The sequence below is a fragment of the Colius striatus genome, chromosome 7, assembly GCF_028858725.1.
Source record: "Colius striatus isolate bColStr4 chromosome 7, bColStr4.1.hap1, whole genome shotgun sequence".
Classification (NCBI taxonomy): Eukaryota; Metazoa; Chordata; class Aves; order Coliiformes; family Coliidae; genus Colius; species Colius striatus.
This window is the reverse complement of record NC_084765.1, coordinates 21,510,656-21,534,705: the sequence shown is the minus strand read 5'-3', so window position 1 is coordinate 21,534,705 and position 24,050 is coordinate 21,510,656. Positions and strand designations below refer to the sequence as shown.

General features: G+C 52.7%; 1 protein-coding gene across 1 annotated transcript in view; it reads right to left on the bottom strand.

The window, feature by feature from the left end:
- Positions 1-251: 251 nt before the first annotated feature.
- The window catches only part of ALPK3 (alpha kinase 3), a 33,890-nt gene continuing 10,091 nt past the window's right edge, over positions 252-24,050 (bottom strand). The window contains exons 2-13 of the mRNA XM_062000080.1: positions 21,357-21,478; positions 13,852-13,969; positions 11,608-12,631; positions 6,241-8,041; positions 5,291-5,438; positions 3,813-3,940; positions 3,525-3,560; positions 3,137-3,411; positions 2,704-2,792; positions 2,261-2,478; positions 2,013-2,061; positions 252-1,854 (exon numbers count right to left, since the gene is read on the bottom strand). Of these exons, the coding sequence (XP_061856064.1) occupies positions 1,533-1,854; positions 2,013-2,061; positions 2,261-2,478; positions 2,704-2,792; positions 3,137-3,411; positions 3,525-3,560; positions 3,813-3,940; positions 5,291-5,438; positions 6,241-8,041; positions 11,608-12,631; positions 13,852-13,969; positions 21,357-21,478 (4,330 nt within the window). The 3' untranslated portion in view covers positions 252-1,532. The remainder of the gene's footprint in view (positions 1,855-2,012; positions 2,062-2,260; positions 2,479-2,703; positions 2,793-3,136; positions 3,412-3,524; positions 3,561-3,812; positions 3,941-5,290; positions 5,439-6,240; positions 8,042-11,607; positions 12,632-13,851; positions 13,970-21,356; positions 21,479-24,050) is intronic.

Here is a 24,050-nt window from a genome sequence, read left to right as displayed (position 1 = left end):
TTTGCTCAGGTTGCACCATGCAGCGGCAGTGGCCGTGGCCAATGTCCACTGCAGACCTCGCACGCCGAGCTGCTGCCGGCTGGCAGCTTCAGAGTCTGGCCTCAGGCACTCTCTTCTTCCCCACGAGGCTGGGACGGGAGTAAAGCCATTACTTGAAGACCTTTCCATCTCCTGAGCGTGGACCTGCCCTGTCCTGCCATGCTTGGGTGCATCTTTCCTGCAAGGACCACAGCACAGGGGAAGAGGCCAGTCCTTCTCTCTTTATTGCACAGGAGAGCATCCATCCGCCCACGCGGCCTTCTTATGTACATTGTTATTTTACAATGACCCAACAGCGAAGCACCAGGACCCCAGCGCATGCCGCGCTCTCGCCTGGCCCAGGCCCTCCTCCAGCCACCTGCTCCCAGACACCAGCATGGAGGGTGGTGGCACCACGGGCACCCAGCACCCTCCTCCAGCGCCTGAGGGAAGGCAATACTCTGCAGTGAGCCGCCGTGGGCAGGGCTGGGGACTGTGAGCCTGGCTTGCCACCACCATTCTTGGCCGGCTGCTACATGCCTGAGCGAGTCAACGGCCAGAAGGGAGCAAGGCAAAGCTGGGCACGTCGTTCCAGCGTGATCATCGCTGCCACCATGTGCAGCATATGCTGAGCAGGGGTGATGCTAAGCATGACCAGGGCTTGCTGTGGGGCTGGGCAGGGCATAGGGGTCTGCAGATGGCAGGTAGGCAAGGAGGAGCAAGTCCCGTGGGCTGGGCAGCCATACTTGCTAAAGCAGCTCCCAGCATGGGGGTCAGGACTCCACTTCGCCCAGCTTCGGGTGTCCCGTGTGAGGTAGAGCATCCTGACGTGGGGCCAGCTGGCACCCACAGCAGCATTGATGAGCTCAGCACCTGCCCCGGGGCACAGGGGAGGGCAGAGGCACAAAATCCACCCCTGTGAGCCCTGTGGCTCCCCACTAAACCCCATGGCAGCAAAACCTTTTCCATCCCCGTGTACTGAGGCACATGAACGTGCCTGGGCATTGCCAGGGTTCACACCCCCGTGGGGTTTGGAGTAGTTGTTTTATGGAGGACACAGAGAGGGACGTGAGGTGCTGGGAGTGAGGGGGGCCGCCCGGATTCCCAATTTGCTCACAGGAGCCTGGCAGGGAAAATGGCACCTGCAAAGCCCAAGGGAGCACATCTGACAGCCTCTGCCTGAAGACAGGCAATCAGGGAGAGTCGAGAGAGGAAAGCGAGCCGGAGCGTGGAGGGGCGCACAGCCCCACAGGCTCCACCACCATTAGCAGCTCCAGTAGGGAGGCACTGGCGAAGGAGCCCGGGGCTCGCAGCCCCTGTGGCCCCAGCCGAGCTGCCCGCACCAGCACACACCACACCACACGGTCACCGTGGGCCGCGGTCGGAGCCAGGGGGAGCAGCGCCGAGGCAGCGGCCACTGCCGGGGCCTCCCCTCCCCAGCAGGGCTGCAGGCTGCCTGCAGGCTGCTCGGGCCAGGGGCTGGAGTAGGGGAGGCCCAGCCACAGGACCCGCAGCTACTGCAGGCGGCCAGACCTGCCACTCTCTCCTGACCCGGGTCTGGTGGCTGACGGGGTCTCCCTTGTTTCTGCAGCTCTCCGGGAGCTCCGGGGGCTCACAGCAGCTTTGCGGGTGCCCTGGGGACTTGCCAGTCCCTTCTTCTGGATCTGGGGGCTGGACTGGGCAGATTTCCTACCCAAGGAGGGGCTCTTGGAACCCTTGGGCTTGGCTGGCTCCAGCGTCTTCAGGCCCAGGATGCTGCAGTAGCGGTTGCACTGGTGAGCGGCTGTGAACTGCTCCAACAGGGAGGGGGAACAGCTTTCCTTCAGCCCCTGGTACCTGCCAACACAGCCACCCTCAGCTCCTGCTCCGCACCGGGAGATGTCCCGCTGGAGCACGGAGTTGAGGACAGAGCCCAGCCATGCTCCTTGCTGTGGCCCTTTGCCACAAGAGCTGGGGCCAGGGCCAGCCTGCACCAACAGCTCAGGGCCACTCACCCTTTCAGGTTGGTAGCAATCCTCACGTTGGTCAGCTTCCAGCCCACCCCTGCAATGAAAGGGAGGACAACCAGCCTCTGCCCAGAGCAGCATGGGCACCAGCACCAGGGGCAGGTCATTGCCCTGGGAGCTGGGCCCCACAGCACACGGGGAAAGAGACAGGAGGGCACAGCTGGGGCCTTTCCTCCTCCTTTCAGGGGCCAGAAGGTGGTGAGGGACCACAGGAACCAGAAGGGAGATCCTGTTACCTTCCATGTCAGTCACGAGGATATTTCCGTTTGTCCACTGGTAGACCCAGTGCTGGAAGGTGCAGCACTTGAGTACAATCTCCGAGGTGCCTCGTGCCACCAGGCTGCCGTCTCTCTCAGTGACACAGTACTGCTCACAGGGCTCACCCAAGTCTTCCTCCATCGTGGCATAAGGGATGTTGTTGGCCGGTCGGTAAATCAGGTACAGAGGAATTATCCTGTGTGGGAGCATGGAGCCAGGTCAGCACCGCCTGGTGAGCTCTGCTGTGGCAGCAGGGCAGGTCAGCAACCCTGCCTTGTGCCTTCTGCTTCTGAGGGTGGGAGGAGAGCACGCTGTCCCTGGGGACATCCCCAGTGCCCACGGGGAACCCTCTCACCCCACCTCCCCAGAAGCTCTGCTGGGATGTCATGTCAAACCCGCTGAGCTGCAGCATCTCACTTACTCGGGCACTGCTCCAAAGTCTGGGACAGCTCGTGCCTCAGCAGCAAAGATCTTGCAGTACTCACGGCTGGAGTTCTGGGTTTTACATTCCTGGAGATGCAAACAGAAGAGTCAGGGACTGGTCTCATCTCACACCAACAGCTCCCTGGGACCCCCTGCCAGGCCAGGCATCCCCTGAGACATGTGCCAGTTGTTTCCCTGTCCTGGTGGTCAAAGGACAAGTGACAAGAAAGCTCTGAGCAGCTCTGTGTTGCTCAGAGAGACGAGATGAAGCCAAGAACAACAAGGACATGGCCAGCCAACTGGAAAATGGCTCAACTCCTCCAGAGCATTCAAAAAGTGGAAGGAGATAGTACAGAGGTGGAGACTGTGGCACAGGCAGATGGGGAAGGTGTGATGGGGACAGGCAGAGAGTGGCCCACGAAGTTGCCCACCTGGATGGTGATGTCGTAGTTCTTCTCGATGAGGCTGTTCTCATTTTTGGTCCCAAAGACAATGAAATTGTGCACTTTGATGACGCAGGTGCGGCCAGACTCAAAGACGGGCTCCAGGCCGTAGATGGCTCTGGCACGGCAGGCTTTGCGCAGGAAACCGGCACCCACCTCCACATCCTCACTCACCACACGCCCAAAGAGCTTATCCCCCCAGTAGCCTGCGTCAGCCAGGCCCTTGGCAAACACCATGGGCGTCATCTCGATCTCCTCTCCCACTGCAGGAGGGAAGAGCTGGTGAGAGGGAATGCTCAGGCACGTTCTGCCCCTGCCACGGGGCTGCCGCCCCCTCCACAGCTCTGCGCCGCTGCTCTCAGCGCATGGCCCTTACCTTCCATCTCTTCCCGCAAGACAAGTCCCGACAGCACTAGAGGAGACAGAAAGCAAAGAGGTCTCAGGGCCTTACCAGGATCCCACCCTGCCCCACGCCCTTCCATAGCCAGGGTATTGGGATGAATCGCTTGCATATTAGCGCATGGAGGCAGACGCACCTCGTGGACGGGTGCTGGGAGGTGCGAGACTGCCACTGAGCGGGCAGGCCCTTGCCTCAGCTGGCCCTGCTGCCCCACTGTGTGCCCGGGCAGCCAGGAGAGCTGCCAGGCTGCTGAGGGCTCCTCACCTTCTGGGCTGAGCAGGAAGTCGGTGGAGTTGGTGCCGTACTCGTTGCTGATGACGCACCGGTAGACCCCGCAGTCCTTCTTGGATGCCTGCACAATAGCCAGGGCTGCCTGGGTCTCGTCACCAGCACTGGAAGACACCAGAGCATGTCCTCAGCAATGCCTGGGGCACACACGAGCCCTGTGGCATGCAGGGCGGCTGGGCACCATGCTGTCCTTGGAGGGCTGGAAGAGGGCTATGGAGGAAGCAAGCCTGAGGGCACCTCAGTTTGTACCCACAGAGATGCTTGTCTTCCAGGCAAGACCCGCAAAATCTGGCCAGGACTGGGCTACAGACTGATAAAGGTACTTGCTGAACGCATGTGGGTCAGGGCTGTGCTTGGGCTAATAGACCTGCACCTGAATGGGATGACTAGAAACCAAACAGCCACAGAGGGGTCGAGATTCATTTTCATCTGTCTGCAGAAAGAGCAGACTCCACTCCCCATCCTACAGCCTGCCCCTGAGTAACTGGCAAAGCACAGGCTATCAGCAGGCTGCCAGCCTTCTCTGGACTGCTTAGCATCCATTGGGCTGGCAGCTCCTCCAGCCAAGGTGGTGGCACAGAGCGCAGAAGGGTCTCCATGAGAACCAAAGGCCTGTTCCTACCCCACACAGCCTGCATGAACCAGCAAGGGGATGATGGGCAGCAGAGAGAAGAGGTAGGATCCTTCTGAGGCCCACTGGCTCAGCTCCAGCCAATGGCCACTCCTGGTCCACCTGCCCCAGCTCAGGTACCTGCCATATGAAGTGGTTTCTGCCCCAGAAGCCCTTCTTTCTGTCTGCTCATGACAAAGGGAGCCCAAGGGATGCTCAAAGGCATCAGGCCAATCCTGTCCAATGTGCACAATGTTCCCACACGAGCTCCCTTGTGCTGGAGAACATGCTCTCCAAAATGCACCCAAAGGAGCATCCAGGATATGAGAAGGCATCCAGCCATCTGAGCATGCTCTCCCTGTGCAAGGCTAATGCCAAGGGACCAAGAGGGCACAGCCAGAGCTGCTTTTCCCTCTTGGTGCTTGCCCATGGTGGTTGTGTGGATGCAGGCCCTCCCAGGACAGCTGCCACCCTCACATCTGTCACCCAAGGTTCCACTATTACAGGCCACATCTGACACTCCAACTTGGAAATAGGCACAGCACCTTCCCTGCCCCCCATGAAGTTAGGGTCCAGCCCTCCCCAGGGCTCTGCTACTCAAACCACCAGCCAGGCTCCACATGGAACATCACTGGGACAAATTTGTCAGCAGTTCCCCACCTGGGCAGCCCTTCTGTCACCAGGCAGTGGCAAGATGGAGTTCACAATGTACATGCCATGCAAAGAGCTCTCCATGTAGCCTTAGAGAAGGGGCACCCTTGCCCTGACCATGCAAGGAGCTGGATTTAATGCAGACTGCAGGGCCATGCACAAGGACCGCTGCAACACGGAGCCGGCAGGTTACCTCCGTTGGGCTTCTGCTACAGGGAACTCGTCCTTGTACCACAGCAGCTTAGAATCACTCAAAATGTTGAAGAACTGGCACCAAAGTTTCAGGTTTCCCGATGCATCAGAAAATTGTTCTGCCCTGATCTTGCGAATGACCTGTGGAGCTGAGGACAGGGAGCAGACAGATGGACGGTGAGACACATAGTGCCAGCTACAGCATCAAGGACGGGCCGGCAACCCCAGCACACTGCTTGGGGCTCTGGGGATGGGCATCAGGCTGTCACTGCAGCCTGCCCAGGGAGTCCCACTGCCTGCCCAGGGAAGGGCTTGGGGCTCCACTCAGCTGAAACAGTGGGACACAAGCGGCACAAACTCCAGGGAGTGTGGCACCACAATGGCTTGTGGGCCTCAGCCAGAGCCTGTCCAGGACAACACTGCACAGTGCTGGAGGAAACATCCATCTGCTGAAGCAGGGAGTTGTCAAAGTCACCCTTACTTTTGCAAAAACGGCAACTTCTGCAAGGGCATCACCTGCCTCCCCAAGCACTTCAGCATCAGGATGTGCCTTTTCTAGTTAGATGCCATGAAGGATCATTAGGATTAACCATGGAGGTGGAAAAGGACCATGTGCTCCCCTGACACCCACTGGATCCCTGACCAGTATGAGGTGTGGTGAGGACCAGGACATGGAGACCGAGGCAAAAGGATAATGTGATTCCTTTGGCCAGGTAAGCCCAGGCCATGGAGACAGCCCATCTCAGCGCCGCTGCCTCTTGCATTCCTTTGCCCTCCCTCTACTAGGAGAGAAGTCTTGGGGCAGACTTTTGGCTTTCACACTGTCAAGGGGCAATGCTGACGACCCTTCAAATGCAACACACTCCTGGGGCCTCAGATGACTTATTGCCAGCTCAGTTTGCCAGGGTCCTCCTTTGGTGGACAACCAGTAACATGCTCAGTGGGGATTACCTTTGAATGGGTTATTTGCTTTCTTGGACTCTGCTGGCTGTGCTTCTGGCTTAGCATCTTCAGGGCCTTCAAGATTCCCACCGCTGTTGCCTGCAGGCTCCTCATACAGCTTGGGAACCTCCAGCATGGCCATCTTCCTTGGTAGGGCAGGCGAGTGCTGCTCCACAGGAGGGGCTGGAGCCTGGGCTGGCAACAGCTGCAGAGACGCCTTCCTTGAGTGCCATGGCAAAACAGTAGGACTTGTCACATGCCCCGGGCTCTCTGGGCTTGCCTCCTCTTCCCCTTCCACCTGCTTGGTTTTTGGGAGGTATATTTTGCGCCGGGCCCCGGAAGCCAGCTCCTCTGGTGTGGCACAAGGGAGCACTGCCAAAGGCTCACCAGGACTCTCTTTCTCAGTGCTCACTGGCGGCAAATCATAAGAATTAGGAGGCTGCTCTGCTCCCGCTGCTGGCACACTGCCCACCACGATGGAGGGCACCAAGAGCTGGGGCAGCCCCTCTGCCTCCGCAGCAACCCGGGAACGTCTCTTTGGTGGCACTGGCCTGCAGGCCAGCATCTCCTGGCTAGTAACAAACTCCTCGTTGAGCATGCCTGTGATCCGCCTGGATGTCCTGGGGGTCAGAGGTAAGTTCTCTGCTGTCTGGAAGAGCTCATTGTTTTGTACCTTTTCCAAAACTCTCCTTGAGGTGCGGGGGCTCAGGCCTGCAATGCCTACCTCTGGGAGCACAACTTCTTCTGCATCAGGCTGCTCCTTGTCCCCAGGGTCAGTGTCTGCTTTTGTGGACTTCTTACTGCCATCTGACATCTTTAGAAGCAGCAACAGATAGTTCTTCAAGGAGGAAACAAGGTTTTTGTGCTGCATCTTCTCCTCCAAAGACATCTCCTGAGGTCTCTCAGGGCTGGGCAGGAGCAGTGGGACTTGTGGCTCCTGGTGCTGAGATGCGTCTGTCTGCTCTCCTCCTTCCTTCCCCTGAGGTCCCATAGGTGCTGGTTTGGCACCCTCCTCCTCTAAGGTGCATGCTGAAAACTTCTTTTGCGGGGCAGATCCATCTGGCTTTTTGACTTCCACTTCTCTGCTTGGAGGAGGCAGCAGCTGGGTCCTGGATGGGACCTCTCCTGCTGAGGCCTCCATCCCTGGGGCACTGCTAGGCACAAGCGGGGCCTCCTCAGCCACTGACATCCCTGCCGCAGGAGTGGGACGCAGCTCTTCCTTGGCAGGTTGATCTGAAGCAGGAGCTGGCATCCCAGGCCTGCCATGTGCCAAGGGTGTCCCTCCTGCCTCCCTGTGCACAGCCCCAGGAGGTGGCTCTGCTGAGTGACTCTGTCTTGTGCCAGCAGTGGGATGGCTCCCAGGCAGCTCTGCTCCTGTCGCTCTGCTCTTCCCATCCTTGGCTGCTGCCTGATGTGTGATTTGCTCAAGATAAGTATTTTCTTCAGGGTCTGGAGCACTTGATGTCTTTAGTACTGGCTCTTCCTCACCTTGGCTTTTGTCCTTTTGATTTAACAGTTCTTGTTGGGTCTCTCTGCCCTCAGGAGCCTGGGAATGTTCTCCTGTCTGCTTCCTAGGGGAAGAGTACTCCTCATTAGACTGCACACGATCTGGAGAAGGTGCTGGTGGCTTTGATGGCTCCTGAGGGCTCAGCTGAGGGTTTGTCCTTTTCCCAGCCCCCCATGTCTCCTGGCAGGCGAGTGTCTCTTTCCTGAGCTTCTCTGATTTACTGGCTTGCTGACCGCTCTCTGTGGATGGACCAGATACTGGGTGGTTTGCGTCACCAGCTGACTGCTCCACCACTGCTGTAACCTAGTCAAAAAGCAAAACCAGAAAATTAGTGTCATTTTACATCCTGGGTCTGCTCAGTGGAGCTTGTGGTCTGTCTGTACTATCAGGCACTGCTCAACTTCTCCTTGAACTGTAAGCACTAACCTGGTATCACTGATACTTATCCAGGGCCTCCTGGCTTTGCCATCATCCCATGGCAGCGGGTCACACGGCCCTCTGCCATCCTGTACAAAACTGTATTTCTTTTAATCATCTCCAAAGGCTCTTCTGCCCTTCAATGCTTTGGTTGTACACAAGGAGGCAGGAGTTTTTGTCTAAAACATTCTCTAAATTGCTCTCCTCTAGCACGCTGCCTTCCCGAGGACCAAACCTTCCTGCTTTCACTAGCCGTTGCCAAGACCTTGTATAATTTCCTTGCTCTTTTTTAAGACATGGTGCCTCCCTCTACACTCTATCTGCAATCCCCGTCCTGAGACGGGGCATTGGCATGTCACAGACTATCTGACTGAGGCTGCCCAAATGATTTACAGGGAAACTGTACACTGTGACATTATCTGCACTATTCAGCCATCCTGCTTCTTTGACATTCAGGAAGCTCAAATGTTTCCGACTGCAGCTGCACACCAGCAGGCGTTTCAACAAACTGCTCGCTGTGACGGCTGAGCTTTATCTGGAGGAGATCTGATGAAATCTTCCAGCCAAGGGGCACTAATTATTTCTGTAGGATATGACCCGGGGGGGGGGGGGGGTGGGGGGGGGGCAGTGACACCGTCGATACACACTGTGCCCAGCTAATGCTAATTAGCAACATTGGGACACCTACATGGGAATGGGGCATGCATTCCACAGATTCCCCTTCCATCCCAGAGGATCCACTGCTAAGGATTTTCTCCTGAGGTCTCTGACTTGAGCTTTAAGCCCCAAAAATGAGATCCACGGGGAAGGAGGGCTGTGATGTTTAGCCCTTCTACTTTGTGCCACTTTGGCTTTGTTTGAAGGCTTGGAAAAACCTGGAAAAGTAATGCCAGTCTGTCAGCAAGCCCTTCCCCAAAACTGTAATGACAATGTGAACATCAGAAGACTGGGGTGGGAGGAGTGGTGTTAATAGGGCCATTCCTACACACAAAATTCAAGTCACACACAGAATCTTAAGAGCTGGAAGGGACCTCAAAAGATCATCTAGTCCAACCTTACTGTCAGGGCAGGACCACCTAGAGTAGGTCACACAGGAACTCCTCCAAATGGGTTCTGAAGTCTCTAAAGCAGTTTCTGTCTCTGCATGTAGGGTGTGCAGAAATGGGGCCCCAGTTCCCAGGGCTGCAGAGACGCCTCCAAAAGCCCCATGTCCTCACTGCTGCTCCCTTAGAGCCATGCCCATGGCCTGCTTCGACGGGCTGTGTCACAACACAGAGCATCCCAGTGCTCAGGTCTATCAGGTTTTATTTTAAGAGACAGACAGGTGTCATGCAAGGGACCTCTCCTGGCTTTTACCATACTACCATGGTAGGGAAAGGGATGGGGCCAGCATAGCCTACCCATGGGGCCAGCCCTGGCCTCTCTACACCATGATGAGCTGCACAGTGCCCACAGGTGGAGGTGGACCAGGCTGGTGGTGGCTTACGATGGATGCACAGAGGTGGCTCTGTGCAACAGTGCTGGTCATGGGGATGCTTCTTTGGCTGAAGGGAACTTGGACCTCATGTGAAATTTGTTAAAATCATTGGTGCAGGAAACAAAGCTTGCTCAGAAAAGCTTCCTGGGAGCTTTTTAGAACAGCACCTGTCCTTATGTGATCAGAAAACACTCAGTCTAGAGGCATATATAAAAGAAATGCAATAAAATCATCAGTTTCAAAGTTAGGCAAGAGTGGTCATCATTCAAATACAATTTCCTCTCTGCTCTGGTGCATGAGGATGTTCACAGCCTGGCTACGGTCTGGCATTTTGCAAAGCGCTCCAGCTATGGCTAACTCCAGCTCAAGAGAGGAGTCCTAAGCATGGGGCTCAGCTCAGTCCCAAGGCCAGGAAAAGGCTCACATACAACCCTCTCTTGTTTAAAGCAAAGTTTAAAAAAGACAAGCAATCCATATCCTGGGGAGTGCAAATATCCTCAAACATGCCCAAAGTCAGCTTTAAAGGGCTCTAAAATAGCTTATTTGGTCACACAAAAGCCAGGGCACTTTCCCCAGTATCAGCAACTAGCTGAAGCATTCAAATTCAAATCAAAAGCATTCTCTTTTGTCTGCTGAAAGGCACACCAGCTGACAAGTTACAGGTCTCCCTCTGAGAATGGGCTTTTGAGGAGGAAAATACCTTGATGCATGTCAAAGGCTCAGGAATCAGAGCCCAAGCCTGGCCAGCTAAACACCAACACTCTCCCTGCTCCTCATGAGCAAGGGGCATAAAAACCAGCAGAGAGGGAGGAAAGGAAATGCTTTGCCACGGCTCTCATGCAGTGATAATTCCTGCAGGAATATGTGGTGCTGACAGCTAGGGTTAAAGATGGGTTCAGGGCACGGCACCACAGCAAGGCCAGGAGGCAGCAGCAAATGGTGCTCCTGCCCATGGCTATGGAAATGTAGAAGAGGAAGAAAGGTTCTTTTTTTCACTGAGCACCCTTCAATCCCACTTTCCATATGGTGGATTTTTCCACACCCTGAAATATTTGCATTACCTGTGGAGGAAGACGTGCTGCACCCAGAGTGTCTCCTCTGACAGTCTTGGTCTGTGCTCAATGCGTGCAGCCACCACAGCTCTAACACCAAATCCTGACAAAGTGGCCCCTGCCAATTGCACTCAGAGATCCTTTAACCACAGAAGGGGTCACGAAAGAAAAAGGATGGTGCGGGGGAAAGACTGGTAGCTTCCAGTCTAATATTTTAATGGAAAATGTTTCAGGTTAAGCAACAAAAATAGAAGTTGACTAAAAGACATGGTGAGGGTCAGGAGCAGGTGCTGTGCCCTGGCACTGCATTGAGACCACAATGAGTCCTGAAACAGTTTTTTTTTCCAACGGGGAAGAGCCAAAAAATAGCTCAGGTCTACTGTATAAATGTTGCACTGTAAACAAAATGTGAGGCCCTGCCCAGTGCAGCTCACATGGGGTACCTGGCACACCGTGCTCATTTGCATGGGGGCTCATTAAGCACCAGCTGCAGCTCAGGCTCTCTGCTAAACTGAACAGATGTCACCCCTCTCACTGCCTGTCCTACACACGAGGTGTCCACCCCCAACTACAAATAGCCATTCAGTGCTCCCTGCTTAACTGATTTGGAAACATTTCGCATGAGGTCACCCTGCCTGATTAAACAGGAGAGCTCACATCATGCCTTGGGCCAGCTGCTCGCCTGCAGGGCCCTGACGTACATCTCTCCTCACCACCTCGAATGACATTTATTCAGAGATGGGGTGGAAGCTCTGCTGTCTAGGCCCTTTTGCCTGGGTGCATTTGTTAGTGGAGACCCAGGAAGCCTTGGCAGCAGATCCCGTGGGGTACAGGCAGCTTCAGGCTGGTGCTGTGGGATGACCACGCAGCACAAACGTTTTCTTGTCACAACCCCTGTGTTGGCACCTTTCTGTCCCAGTTACCTCTGGACCGACAGCTTTGTCTCTCTCTGACTTCTGTGCTTGGTGCTGGGCTTTCTGTGCCTCGGGGAGCACAGATCCTGCCTCCGAGACCTCTGAGGATGACAGAGCATCTTCCGTCTGTCTGCCAACTGCCACAGGCTGCAGGGCAGCCTCGCTCGCAGCCTCTTCCTTGGCTCCTGCTTCCTCCTTCCCAGCTGCCGCCTTCATTTGCTTACCAAAATACATCTCTTTCAAAGAGAAGTGCACTTCACCATTGATTTTAGTGTCCTGATTCACAGTTTTCCCAGGGTCTTTGGTTTTTTGACCATTTTCCCCTTCTTGATCATTTGCCGCCCTCAAACGCGTGTTCCTGCGCAAGGGGACGGGAGGCCCAAACCGTGGATTTGGAGAGGGGTTGGACCTGTCTCGTCCACCTTCTTCTCGCTTGGGAACTTCCTGCTTTGCTGCCTCCACCTTCTTCTTCTTTTTGGCTGCAGAGTCTTTGGCCACTGGCTTAGTCGCCAGGTCCTCCACCGTCTCATAGATGTATTTGAGAAAGTTGTTCCCATTGTCCTCCACGCTTTGCAAAGTGGCATCTCCGTTGGTGGTCACCTCAGCTTTCAGAGGTGCCACCAGTGTGTTTGGGAAGCCCATCATGGCACTGGCCACCTGCTCCTTCGGCTCAGCCATATCCTCACGTAATCTGGACTGAGAGTCAGCGACGTGCACCTTTGCTGCATCTTCCTTCTCCCACGGAGAGGATCCTGACTGGAGATTCAGATCCCTGGCCAGCCTCCGCTTCCTCTGGAGTCGATCGGGGCTCATTCCTTGCACCTTCTCCACTTCTACATTTTCTTTCCCACGTTTCTTGCCCTGTTCTATCTCTCGCAGCTTCTCTTCAGCTTTTCTCTTAATTTTGTCAAACCATTTCTGATGGATTTTGAACTCCGTCATGGTTCCTACTTCCAGCACACCAGAGCAGGACACAATGCCTTTGTTATTCCTAGCTGAGGCCTGGTAAATGCCTGCATCTTCTTCTTGGCACCTACAAACCAAAAGCTGTGTGTGAGACTTGCCTGTCCTCCCCAGGCACCACTGCTGGGCACACAGCCATGCACACTCTCCTGCCTCTTGCTCCAGAGGGGCCAGAAGACAAAGACATGGCCCTTGAGGTGCCCACGGTAGGTCTGGAGGCCTGGGGCTGGCTTCCCTCCCTGGATTCTGCCTGTTCTCAGCACTAGTAGATTAGTAAGCCAAACATTCAGTCAGTGCCCAGCTCTCCGCTGGGCTGTAACTCTGATAAGAGAGGGCTGTGAAGGAGAAGAAACAGCTAGCACCAGGCTTCCTGACTGTTCTTGGCCACATTCCTCTGCAGGGTCTCCTCTCAAGTTCTTCACAGTCCATGTGACATTTCTGTTCTTCCACCCACCCTGCTGCCTTACAAAGCCTTCCCGCTCTGCTCTACAGGCACCAGCACTGTCCCTGCTGTCACCCACAGCCACCTCGCCCAGAGACCCTGCTGCTGCCAGAGGTGAGTCAGCCTCTGACGGACACCCGGAGCACACCTGAGGCGGCACAGAAGCCCATGCTGGAGGCATGGGATGCCAGGACTTCCAGCAACGCTGATAACTCTGCACTTCCACGTAGTGCCACACTCCTCTGATGTCCCAGAGACTCTTTGTTCTGTGTGCCTGGCTCTCCAGAAATGCAGTCCTCATTTAAAGTTACAAAGCTGGTAGTCAGAGCTGAATAAAGGAGGCCTTAGGCTCCATCAGCCAAGTGCCAAAGCAGTCCTTTCCTTCTCTGATCTCATACTGAGAATGAGGAAAGGCCCTTCCAGGACAGGGCTGCAGCTCCTTCCCCTCATCGCCCTTCCTTAGGACATTCCTACAAACTGTTTCTGTCCTTGTCCTGCCTGATGCCCTGGACCATCATGCCAGAGGCAGCCAGTGTTTTCCCTTCATCCAGCCCTAACGCTCAGCTCCTGTCTGTTGCAGCCACAGCACACATTGCTACCAGCTCTGGAAGGCTCCAGAGGCAGGAATTTCTCCTGACCTTCCTCTTGCTTCCACCTATCCCCAGGTGCAGTAATGGATCTCACACTGGTGTGACGGGGGGAAGGGGCTAGCCAGGCACACGGCAGAAGAGGTCAGCATGGGTGCTGGGGGAAGCTCACTGCTGACAGCCAGCTCCTCCCAACACCAAAACGATGCTCATAGCTCCCATCACCAAATCCCATCACCTCTCTCCAGCGCCGTTACTCACTTATACAGCTGCAGAGTGTGGTGATTTCCATGGCGGAATATCTGGTACTTGGGTAAGCCACAGTAGCGGTCCATCTCCTCATCATCCTTGTACCACGTCACCTCTGGCTGCGGGTACCCTGGGGAGGAGAGGGACGGGACATCAGGGTGTGAGACACGGCAGCACAGGCGGCCTGTCCGCGGGGACATGGCACCCACAGCAAATGGAACGCTTCGGCAGAATGGGATACGGGTTATTCTGGGCTCACTGCATTCCTCACAGCACGCAGCAGAAAAAGTATTGTGAATGGAAACCTGATGGGCTTATCCCAGTCTTTTATCACTCCTAGTAATAGGGCTATTTTTGAGAAAAAAATCCCACCACTTCATTCCTGAACAGAGGGGAGTGGATCACACAACCAGCTCCTGTAACACTGGCTGGGAAGGGAAGGTGAGCATAGTGTCACTTTTATATGAAGAGGCATGTTTTGATGAGCCTAAGGCTAAGGTTAGAAAGCAGGCATTCACCCCTCCATGGAGCTCACAGTGTTTTGTGAGGTGTCACAGCCTGTAAGCTGATCCAAAAGTTTCCACTGAACAGAAACAACCTGGATTGCATCACAGCCAGCTTGGTGTCCTATCAATGTCACTTGACAACAGATGTCACCTGCCTTTTCAGTAGAATGACATCATGATGTGTGTGTGTGACTGGCTGGCTAGCAGGCTGGGCGCACAGCCACCGCCTCCGCCCCCAGTGGCAGCGGTAGATCAGCATGGGTGCCCCACACAGACCAGTGCTAGCCACAGCCTCCATTTCCCACCACCAGAAGCTCTAGCTCGGAATAAGAGCAGTTGTCAGGGGAGAACTGCTCAAGCCAGTGGTCAACACTGCTTCCCGTACTTGACACAGGGCTCCCAGCATAGCCAGGCTGACCCTACGGGCATGGGACAAATGCTTCAGTGATCACATCATGCCTCCACTTCAGTCTTTCCACCCAGCAGTTGTTTGAAGACACAGGGTAGATATCCGAAGCTTATCTCCTGCAAATGCCTTGCTGGCTTTCCATGCTGCCAAAGCAAGGGAGCCTGGCCCTCTGCTCACCCTAGTCCCCAAGGGACACCCCTCAGCCCCTAGCACACCCGAAGGCAGCAGGGGGTCACTCCCCCTCCCCAGACAGTCCTGGCGTGGAGCCAGCCCAGGCTCTCCAGGAATATCCGATGAGACCAGACTCGATGTCTCGGAAGCAGAGACAGGGCAAGGACAAGGCACTACCTACCTATCCTGGATACTTTCCAGCTGCCAACCCACAGTTTCAAGGATGCCCAGGACCCTTTTCCTCTCCAGGGTGAGGAGCCTCTTACTTGCACCAGCCAGAGACACTGGCTGTCTGAGCAATGCCTGAGCCCAGGTTACCCTGCTGACATGAAGAGAGTGAAAGACCAGGAGCAAAGAATCATCAGCAGGAATTCACCCTGGTTTTGGACAATTCAAAGTGGCTTTGACCACAAAAGCAGCATATGCCAAACCTCCTCCTCATGTATTTCATGGTTCCCCCACCTCAATTTGCTCTTCTGACACACTCCCTGTCCTCATCCCTTGCTCGCTGTGGCTCTGCCAGCATCTTCTGGCCCCTTCAGGAACTTAGCCTTTTGGAATCAGACAGGGTTTGGGGTAATAGTCTCAGAAGAGTTTTTCTTTCCTGCTGTCCTCCGTGAACAACAGCCCAGACACCCTCACAGACCAGATTTTACTCTATCATTTTCCTTTCCTCTCTGAGGTCCCTTAAGCTGCACTGTCCCTGGCATCCACCCTCTTCATCCTCACAGCTCACACATCTCTCACATCCCTTCCCACCTCATTCCGCTCTCCCACTGCTGCTATTGGCAGCTTTGGTTTTCTGTTGGTTAGAGCCTCGTTCCTCCTCTCCTGCAGGAAGCCAAGTCACAACTTTCTCCTGCAGCTCTTTCTGCAAGGCCCTCCAACCTCCCCTTCAGTTCCCATCTCCTTACCAGCTGCTCTTTGCTGCTGCTGCTCTCAGCCTCCAAAACAGTTTCTAGAAGTGCAAAGCCTTCACATCCTTGTGTCTCAAGTGAATGAGCCCTAAACTGCTAACTGGAGGAGGTCATGAGAATATCCTAGTGATGGGATCACCATGTATCAACACTGCTGCTTATATTTTCCATAAATATCAGCTACTGAATGTATTTGGGAGCAGTGCCCTGGGCTGGATAAGTCTGAGGCCGTTTCCTTCTGCTCCAGGGAAGAAGAACAAACCAGCTCTCATATATGGCTCACGCTCTGGAGCAATTCTACTCTTTCCAAGGGCTGTCCTGCAGGACAGATCTTCTGGAGGCCTCCATGGTTAACATGGCAGGGAGCTGTCAGGTAGATTTTCCTAATATCATGTCAACAGCAATCATAGCACTTCATTCTGGGAACCACAAGCGTTTCGCTTCCAAGAAACCCTGTGATGTCCCCCTGTGGCCTCTGCAGCTGATTCTCATTCCCAGCTGACATCTGCCGGAAAGAGCTGCAATATCTGTGGCTGCGCAGTGCCTTGAAGAAAGGCTTTTCCTCCTTTTAAGCCCTTTGACCTGTGGCAATTGTGTCCTTGAGGCTACCTGCTCCCTAGCAGGGTTTACCCACACCAGCCCAGCATAGGCAAGGAGAGACCTGTTGCACCTCCAGCCTGTGGCCAAAGGGAGCTATAGGTCAGCGCTGGCTGGAAGCCCACAAGCAGAGGAAAGCTGAAAGGCCTCCCCACTCCTCAGCTGCCCGTTCAAACACCAGCCTTCCCTCCTCAGGGGCTGTAATCTGAGACAAACAGGGGGCTGGAGAGACGCCTTTGCAGGGAGAAGGTTTCCTGGCATGCCTTCCTGCTGGGGAGCTGAGCTGATGCTGACACTGCAGGCATCCATCTTTAGGCTGCCGAGTGAATAAATTCCCCAGGTCAGGGTTGGGGGGGGCAGACATTATTCCCAGGACATCCCCTGCAACCACAGCACCAGCAACTCACCCAGCTGCTGTGATAAGTGCCAGTGGGACGGGGTAGCTGAGCCAAGGGCTCTGTGGTGGGCACTGCCAGGCTGCAGGTGCTGGATGCTCACCTTTCGCACAAGCATGTTGCAGGAGAGAGCAGCCATTCATAACTCAGGCACTTGTCCTTCTGAACACTGCAGTGGGTGCCAGGGGAGGGGGTGGATTTGCTGGCAGCAGGTCCCTGCTGCACCAGCCAGTGTCTGTGGCTGCAGCCACTGCCATGCTGGACCATCCCAGGGCAGAGCACAGGCATCCTATGCACATCCTGGAGCCCAGTAAGTGTTCTGGAAAACGTGTCTTCCTGCATCATCTCCCATGATGACCAGCCTAGTCCAGCCCAGCCACTGCAGGACCTAGGAGACTTTTCTGACCAAGGATATTTTTTCACAGGGGTTGCTAGGTTTAGATTGAACATTCTTTTCCCCAAAACTCTTAAGAGTCTGAGAAATCTTAAAAGCTTTGGTGACCGTATCCAAAACAGTTCCTGCAATAGCTACTCAAAATTACCTAGAGAAACTCTAGTTAAGGTAACTTTCCTTTTTCTTTTTAAGGATTTTGGGACGGGGGTGCGAAGGAGTTATGTCTTCTGAAACTTGGGAAGGTGTTAAGAGTTTAGAACAATTCCATACAGTCTCCATGGTTTTGTGTTTCTGCTCTACACAAGCTATATGTAGTGGGGACTTGAGGCAGTTTGGGGAGCAAAAGTCATGCTAAGACCTCATCCTTTCTCTCCTTATGGATTTAAATCTCCCCATCACATAAAGACAAGGAGTCTTCCAGCAATTCTGATGGAAGGCACAGATAGTCACTCAGCATACTGGTTCCCTGTGCCACTGGCTTGCAACTGGTGCTCACTGTCCATTTCTCTCTTGTCCTGGCTGCCCCAAACCCAGGCATCCTCACCTCCCACCAGCCTGGTCTCTGCTCTCATACTCACTATCCCATCCCCAAACCTACCTACCCACTCCTCTCGCAGCCCCTGTATTTCTCCAGACATCTTTCATCCAAGAACTTCACTCTTGTCCTTCAAACTTTTCCGTGAGAGGGCTACCACGGATGTCACAAGTTTAATTCCTTTATGCTTATTAAAATCTTCATCCACTAAGCACATGACTCTCTACTCACCACACCCAAGCTCTCTACCCCAAGCCATGGGCAGAGCTCTTTCCCCTCTGTAGTCCTACAATAAAACCAGTCTGTTTCTGGGCATGTTGCTTTGCCCAGAAAAGCACTCCAAGAACATGCTGCTCAGCACAGTGCAGATGCCCACACTGACTGAGCACCTGGGTACCACAGGACATGTACCAGTCTGGACACTTCTCTAGCACAAGCACTGGCCCATGAAGGGAGTAATGAGAACAAACTTCTGAGCTGCTGATTCGGGCAGCCCAGTCAGAGGGGTTGAACCTGCCTAAGGAGGGCTGAAGCAGTGCTGAGGAGCGGCTGCACAGCAGTGTGGGATACCTGGCACTGGCAGACGATAGTCTTCGCCAGATCCAGCCCTTGCCTCTACCGGGTGCCCCCTCATTCCCTTGTAGGCAGTCACAGCCTCAGGCCCCTTCAGCCACGCCACCACATTTCATCAGCCAACATCTCTTCTTCCTAGCCGACACTATAGAGAAATGCCTGAAATGTTGTAAAAGTTGTAGCAGCACCTCCAATAAGGGCCACTCTCTGAAGAGAAAAGCCCAATATCCACTGACTGGGAAGGACCTGTGATGGCCCTGAAGGTCCTGAAGTCCAGACAGACCCACCCAGAGAAGCTCTGCTCTGTAAGAAACTGCACACTAAATAGAAATGTTCTTGTTCCCTTTTTCACAACTCTCAGTGAACAAAGGATGAACTAATTTTACCTAAAAAAAAGAACACATATCATAACTGATGTAGGATTTGACCCAAAACAATCAAACCAGACATACTAGGGACCCCAGGAACAGGCAGAACTAAGCAACTAGGAGGAAAGGAGGGTTTGTACAATCACCCAAGAGCATTAGGACATCTGCCTCCACCTGACTTGGGTTTTTTGTCTGCACCACCCAGCACATTTTAGAGACTGGCTCTTCAAACAATTGCATCTTGCTGCCTTCCTAGGACATGCCCAGCAGGTCACTGGTATTTCCAGGTGTGGGACTATCCTGTAACTATCATTATTCGTCCAGAAACAGCAAAAAAATATTAAGATGTTACTGCAGGTCATATAACCCTATTTGTGGCTTGAGAATCAAAACAGGAGCAGCTGACCAGTCTGCTCTTTGCCTTCTGCAAGTCTACGAAGCAAAGTGTCCCTGGACTCCAGCCACAGCAGTGGGTCGGTGCTGGTGCCATGGCAGTCACTGGACAAGGGTGCAGTCAATGCTTCCTTTCTCCTCAGAATGTCACCTAGTTGAATGAAAGCACTGTGGTGGAGGGAGACAGCTGAGATTCCCTGACCTGACTCTGCACATAGAGTTCACTTTCTGCCTCATGCCCCTCTCTCTCAGAGATTCCGAGCTCCTAAAGCAGTGCACAGGACCACATGCAAGAGATGACCATACAGCACAGGTGGGCTGGGCTGCTTTTAAGGACATTTCCATGAAAAATCCTAATTTTGTAGGGTTATTAATGTATGTGCATAAAGATATCCTTCCAATCTAGGTACAAAAATATTGTATCTAGCTACATGCTGAAGATGCTCATTTGACACTTTTCTTCACTCGAGTAAAAAATAAGACCAGTATAAGGTCAAGTATTCAGACCAGAGACTGGATCTGTCTCTAGATGTTGATGCTTCAATCTTGGTACAAGCAGAGGAAGTTATTCCTTGGCAGCACATCCCCCTGTCCAATATACAGTGAGGAGTTTCTCTAGCTTTTCTAAGTGAGTCGCTGGAAAGTACATGGACAGTGCATCTATAAGGCTTCCTTGGTAGGGTTGATAGAAGTATCTCTTCCCCATTTCTCTAGAGAGGAAACTAAGCATGTTGGCCATCACACATGCAGGGCACGTCCCACCCTGTCACTCACCTGGTCTCACATGGAGCTAATGGTATAATCTGGACTTTGGAAGAGATGAAGTCTGTTAGAGGGAACTGTCAGCCTCAAGGTTCAGTTGGTGAATATATAAGCCAGTGAAAGGAGACAGGATTAGGCATGTTAAAAGGGGCAAGAAATCCTGAAAGGGAGAGCAGTGCTACCGCGTGGCCTGGCAGCAAGCAGTCACACTCTGGGTCTGCAGCACTTCTACACTTTCAGGCAAGGGGACGTGGAAGGAAGAATTGTGTCTGCTACTACTCAGGATTTCCTCACATATCTATACATCACTCCTTTTTTCACCTCAATGCTCATGTCTTGAAGAATGGTAAGTTCCAAGCCACTGCACAATATGTCAGGCACTTGGTTTTAGAAAGGTTTAATTGGGAAAGCCCTTCTAGAGTGTCACTGAAGGGCATAGTTTGGAAGCATCTCCCCAGCAGCCCTCTCTTGCCCTAGATGCAGGAAGTGGGCTGCTGAAGGTAAGCATCAATAAAATCAATACATGGGTTGTATCTCTGCAAGATCTGAAACTGAGACCCACAAAACAAGTGAATCCATAAGAGAACCAAGAACTCAAACCCAGCACCTCCCAGAAGGGCTCAATCTGCATTTCCTAGTGCACAGTTTACTTGCTGCATATTGCTAATAGCAAACTAGATGTCCTAAATCTTAGGAAAGTCTAGGCCTTTCTGACTACGAGGCTCACTGAAGATACTCTCCTCCTCCTAAAACTTAGAAACTTGTTTAAGGTCTCTCACTGAGTAACCCTTGGAATAATTAACACACACAACACCAGGAAGGATCAGAGTTGTAAACAAGTACATACCATAGAAGAAAAAAAAAAAAGAGGGTTTAGAGTCTCTAAAGGACAAAAGCTTAATCTGCAAAGGAGAGCTTGTCCTGCCACATCATCACAATGCCTCAGTACTAGCCTTCTTTTTCAAGCCTCACCCTCCTAAACCCCATCCCACCCAAGATTAGATGTTGGGCAGAAATCAGCTTTCATTTCAGACAGACAGACACACAAGTTATCACTGATGCAAATGCCGCTGCACGCTAAGCATTTACAGCCAGCAAACAGAGCCAGCGCTGGCTCCAGTGTGACAGCTTTAGTCTTCAAAACTGCACATTCTTGAGTTACAGAGTCCAGGATTAGGGGAGAAGCAGAAATTAAGGGATTAAAATGTAGCTGGTCCAAGCAGCAATCAGCATATTCCATTTTCTGGTCTTTAAGTTGCCTTGTCTGAAATGTTAGGTTATGCCTTTGCCTCTCTGCAATCTCAGGTGTGTGTGTTATGTGTCCCCCCCGCCCTAAATCAGAGGTGAAATCATCATGCAATTGCAAAATCTTTATTTGGCGTTCTGCCAACAGTGGACTTGTTAACGTGTTGCCTTGTCATCACTCACTCTGGAGTTTAACTAGCGTAAGTCCAGCAAGTGAGGCAGGACCAGGTTATTCACTGAAGACACTGTTACCTGTCACTATGCACGTGAATTTAGCATCAGAGTCCTCGGACACAGAGCGGGATTTGATAGTGGTTTCAAAGAGTGGCTGGGTTTCCTCCGTCAGCTGAGTAATGATTGCGCAGAAGGTGCTCCTGGAACATTCAAGAAGCATTTCTTAGAGAACAAAGTACTTCAGTAATCAAAAGGTCCACTTTCCACCTCACCTCAGAAGCCTGTGCTGTTGTAAAAGCCATCCTTCCCTCCCACCATCCCTATCCTGGACTGTTCAAAAGTCCACTCCAGTGTTAGAGTATTTGACTGTGTTTTCACTCCCAAGACGACTGTCATTTTAAAGTGTCACCTGGGAGACATTCCCTTTGTCTTAGCCTTTATGGTTATTGGGGTAATGAATGTCAGGAACCATTTTAGTTCTTGATTACACCAGAACATTTATTTGATCGGCCAACAAGCTCAAAGCAAGACCCTAACAAAGCCATCTTCACCTTCCTAGTACTGCACTGTCAGTGTTTCAAGTGCTGTTCTGTTCGCTGGGATTTTAGCTTTAATTGTGAAGATTTCATATATGATTTCAGGCTAAGTGTGAACTGAACATGTCTCCTGAACACAACAGCCTTCTTTGCAAGCTTTGAATGAAGAAAAGCTTCCTGCTGTGGGGACAGCTCAGTGAAGGAGACACTGAGCCTGGCTTGCAGCTTTCTGATCTCTGGAATTATGTGTGAAGCTGACATTGCTCTCTATAGCTTCCTGACAGGAGCCTGTAGTGAGGAGAATATTGGTCTATTTTCTCGAGCTACAAGTGACATGACAAGAAGAAACAGCCTCAAGTTGCAACAGGGGAGATTGAGATTGGAGACTAGGGACAATTTCTTCCCCAAAAGGGTTGCGAAACCCTGGCACAGGCCGCCCAGGGCTGTGGTGAGCCATCCCTGGACGGATCTCAAAACCATGTAGCTGTGAGGCTGAGGGACATGGGTTAGTGGTGGCCATGGCAGTGCTGGGGGAACGGTTGGACTCAAGGAGCTTAAAGATGTTTTCCAACCTCAATGATTCTGTGACCCTGTTTACCCTCTCCCTGTTGCAGGTAGGCACTCACACTTCATGCTCCACAGGTTCAGACACTGACCTCGAAGTTCAGGCTTAGACACTCAAAAAGCCACATCTATCCAAACAGTGCAATCTATGTAGCTAAAAAATGAACCTTTGATTCTCCAGTCATTGAAGCACTATTCAATGATGGCAACAAATCACTGTATTCGTACAGCACAACCAGCCCTGCTGGAGCATCACCAAGAGGCCCCAGAAGATATGGGCTTTCTTAAATAAGGAAAAATGACTTAATTCCAAGTGGGGTCTTCATTCAAACACTGCTCTGGGGCTCTTGGAAGACCTTCTTTCATTTTTCCTTCTGCAATTAGAACACTACATGTTCACACTAAGAGAAAGGAGCCCAAGGTCTCAAGTGCAAGGACCTTAGAAGAAACACCAATAATTGCAGAACTGGTGGCTGACAGTTCTACTTATATCATTTTCAGCAGTGAAAGACATTCCTTAAACAAGTGACCAACTGCCAGGAACATGCAAGAGGTGGAACAAACCCCCAAACCATTCCTGACACAGCTTCACCACAAGCAGAGGGCTCCCAACATAGTGTGAAAGCTCCACAAGAAGGACCTCAGCCTCACAAGCAGCCCCCCCCCACTTGCAGGCAGGATGCTGGTGCTGTTGTTGCTCATGCTTTACCTGCTGAGGAAGCAGACTCGTTCAGGAAAAATAAACAAACACCCCACATTCCCCACATTTAGCATGAACCCGGCAAGGTCAGGTGCACTGAGAAGCTCTGCAGCAGGGACTGAACTGTACGTGCGGCTGAAGGCACCAGGAGAGCTCCAGACACAGCAATTGGCTGTTTCATCCACCCAGAAAACTTACCTAGAGTCTGCAGTGCTACGATTTTCCCTCTGGCTTCCTGGTAGAATGGGTTTGTAAGAGGTGCAGGGAGATGAATCCCCACATGCCACACAAGTGGGAGCAGTGGGAGTGTTGCCCTGTAGGCAGGCACTTTGCACCACGTATGGGCACCGGGAAGGAGCAGGGGCAGGGGAGGCTGCTGCAAACTGGACTCATCTACTGAATCAGGGTTGTAAGCACCAGCTGTACCCAAACACATGTGTGGGATTGGGTAAAAAACAGATGCCACAGCTCAGGCTCTTTTCTGTGGAAATTAATAGTCTCCAACTCGTCACACAACCACAGGGCCAGGAAAGGGCCATGAGAGCCGATAGCTGTTTCAAACCAGAGAAACCTTTCCATACTTCAACCCCAGGAGAAAAAACTCCCGTTTCCAGAGAGCAAGACAGAAATCCAGTACCAAGGCAGTTACTGGTGGGGTTCTGATGGCCCCTTCAATGCAGATCCTAGACCAGTAAATGCCTTTTAGATCCACATAAGGAACTCCCCAAGGATCAATGAACATCTCATACACCAGCCAGAGAGCAACCAGATCGGCATCTTAAAAAGAGTGATGTACACACACACAGTGACACTCAGGACCAAGTTTAATCCCAGTACCATGCCACCAGTACCAGCAGGCAGCACTAGGAGTAAGTCTGGTCCATTCAGTGCAAACCTCACAATCAGGTGAAATACAGTAAAGGCTACTGAATAGTTTAGGAAAGCAGCATCACCAGAAGCTGGGGGCTCCAC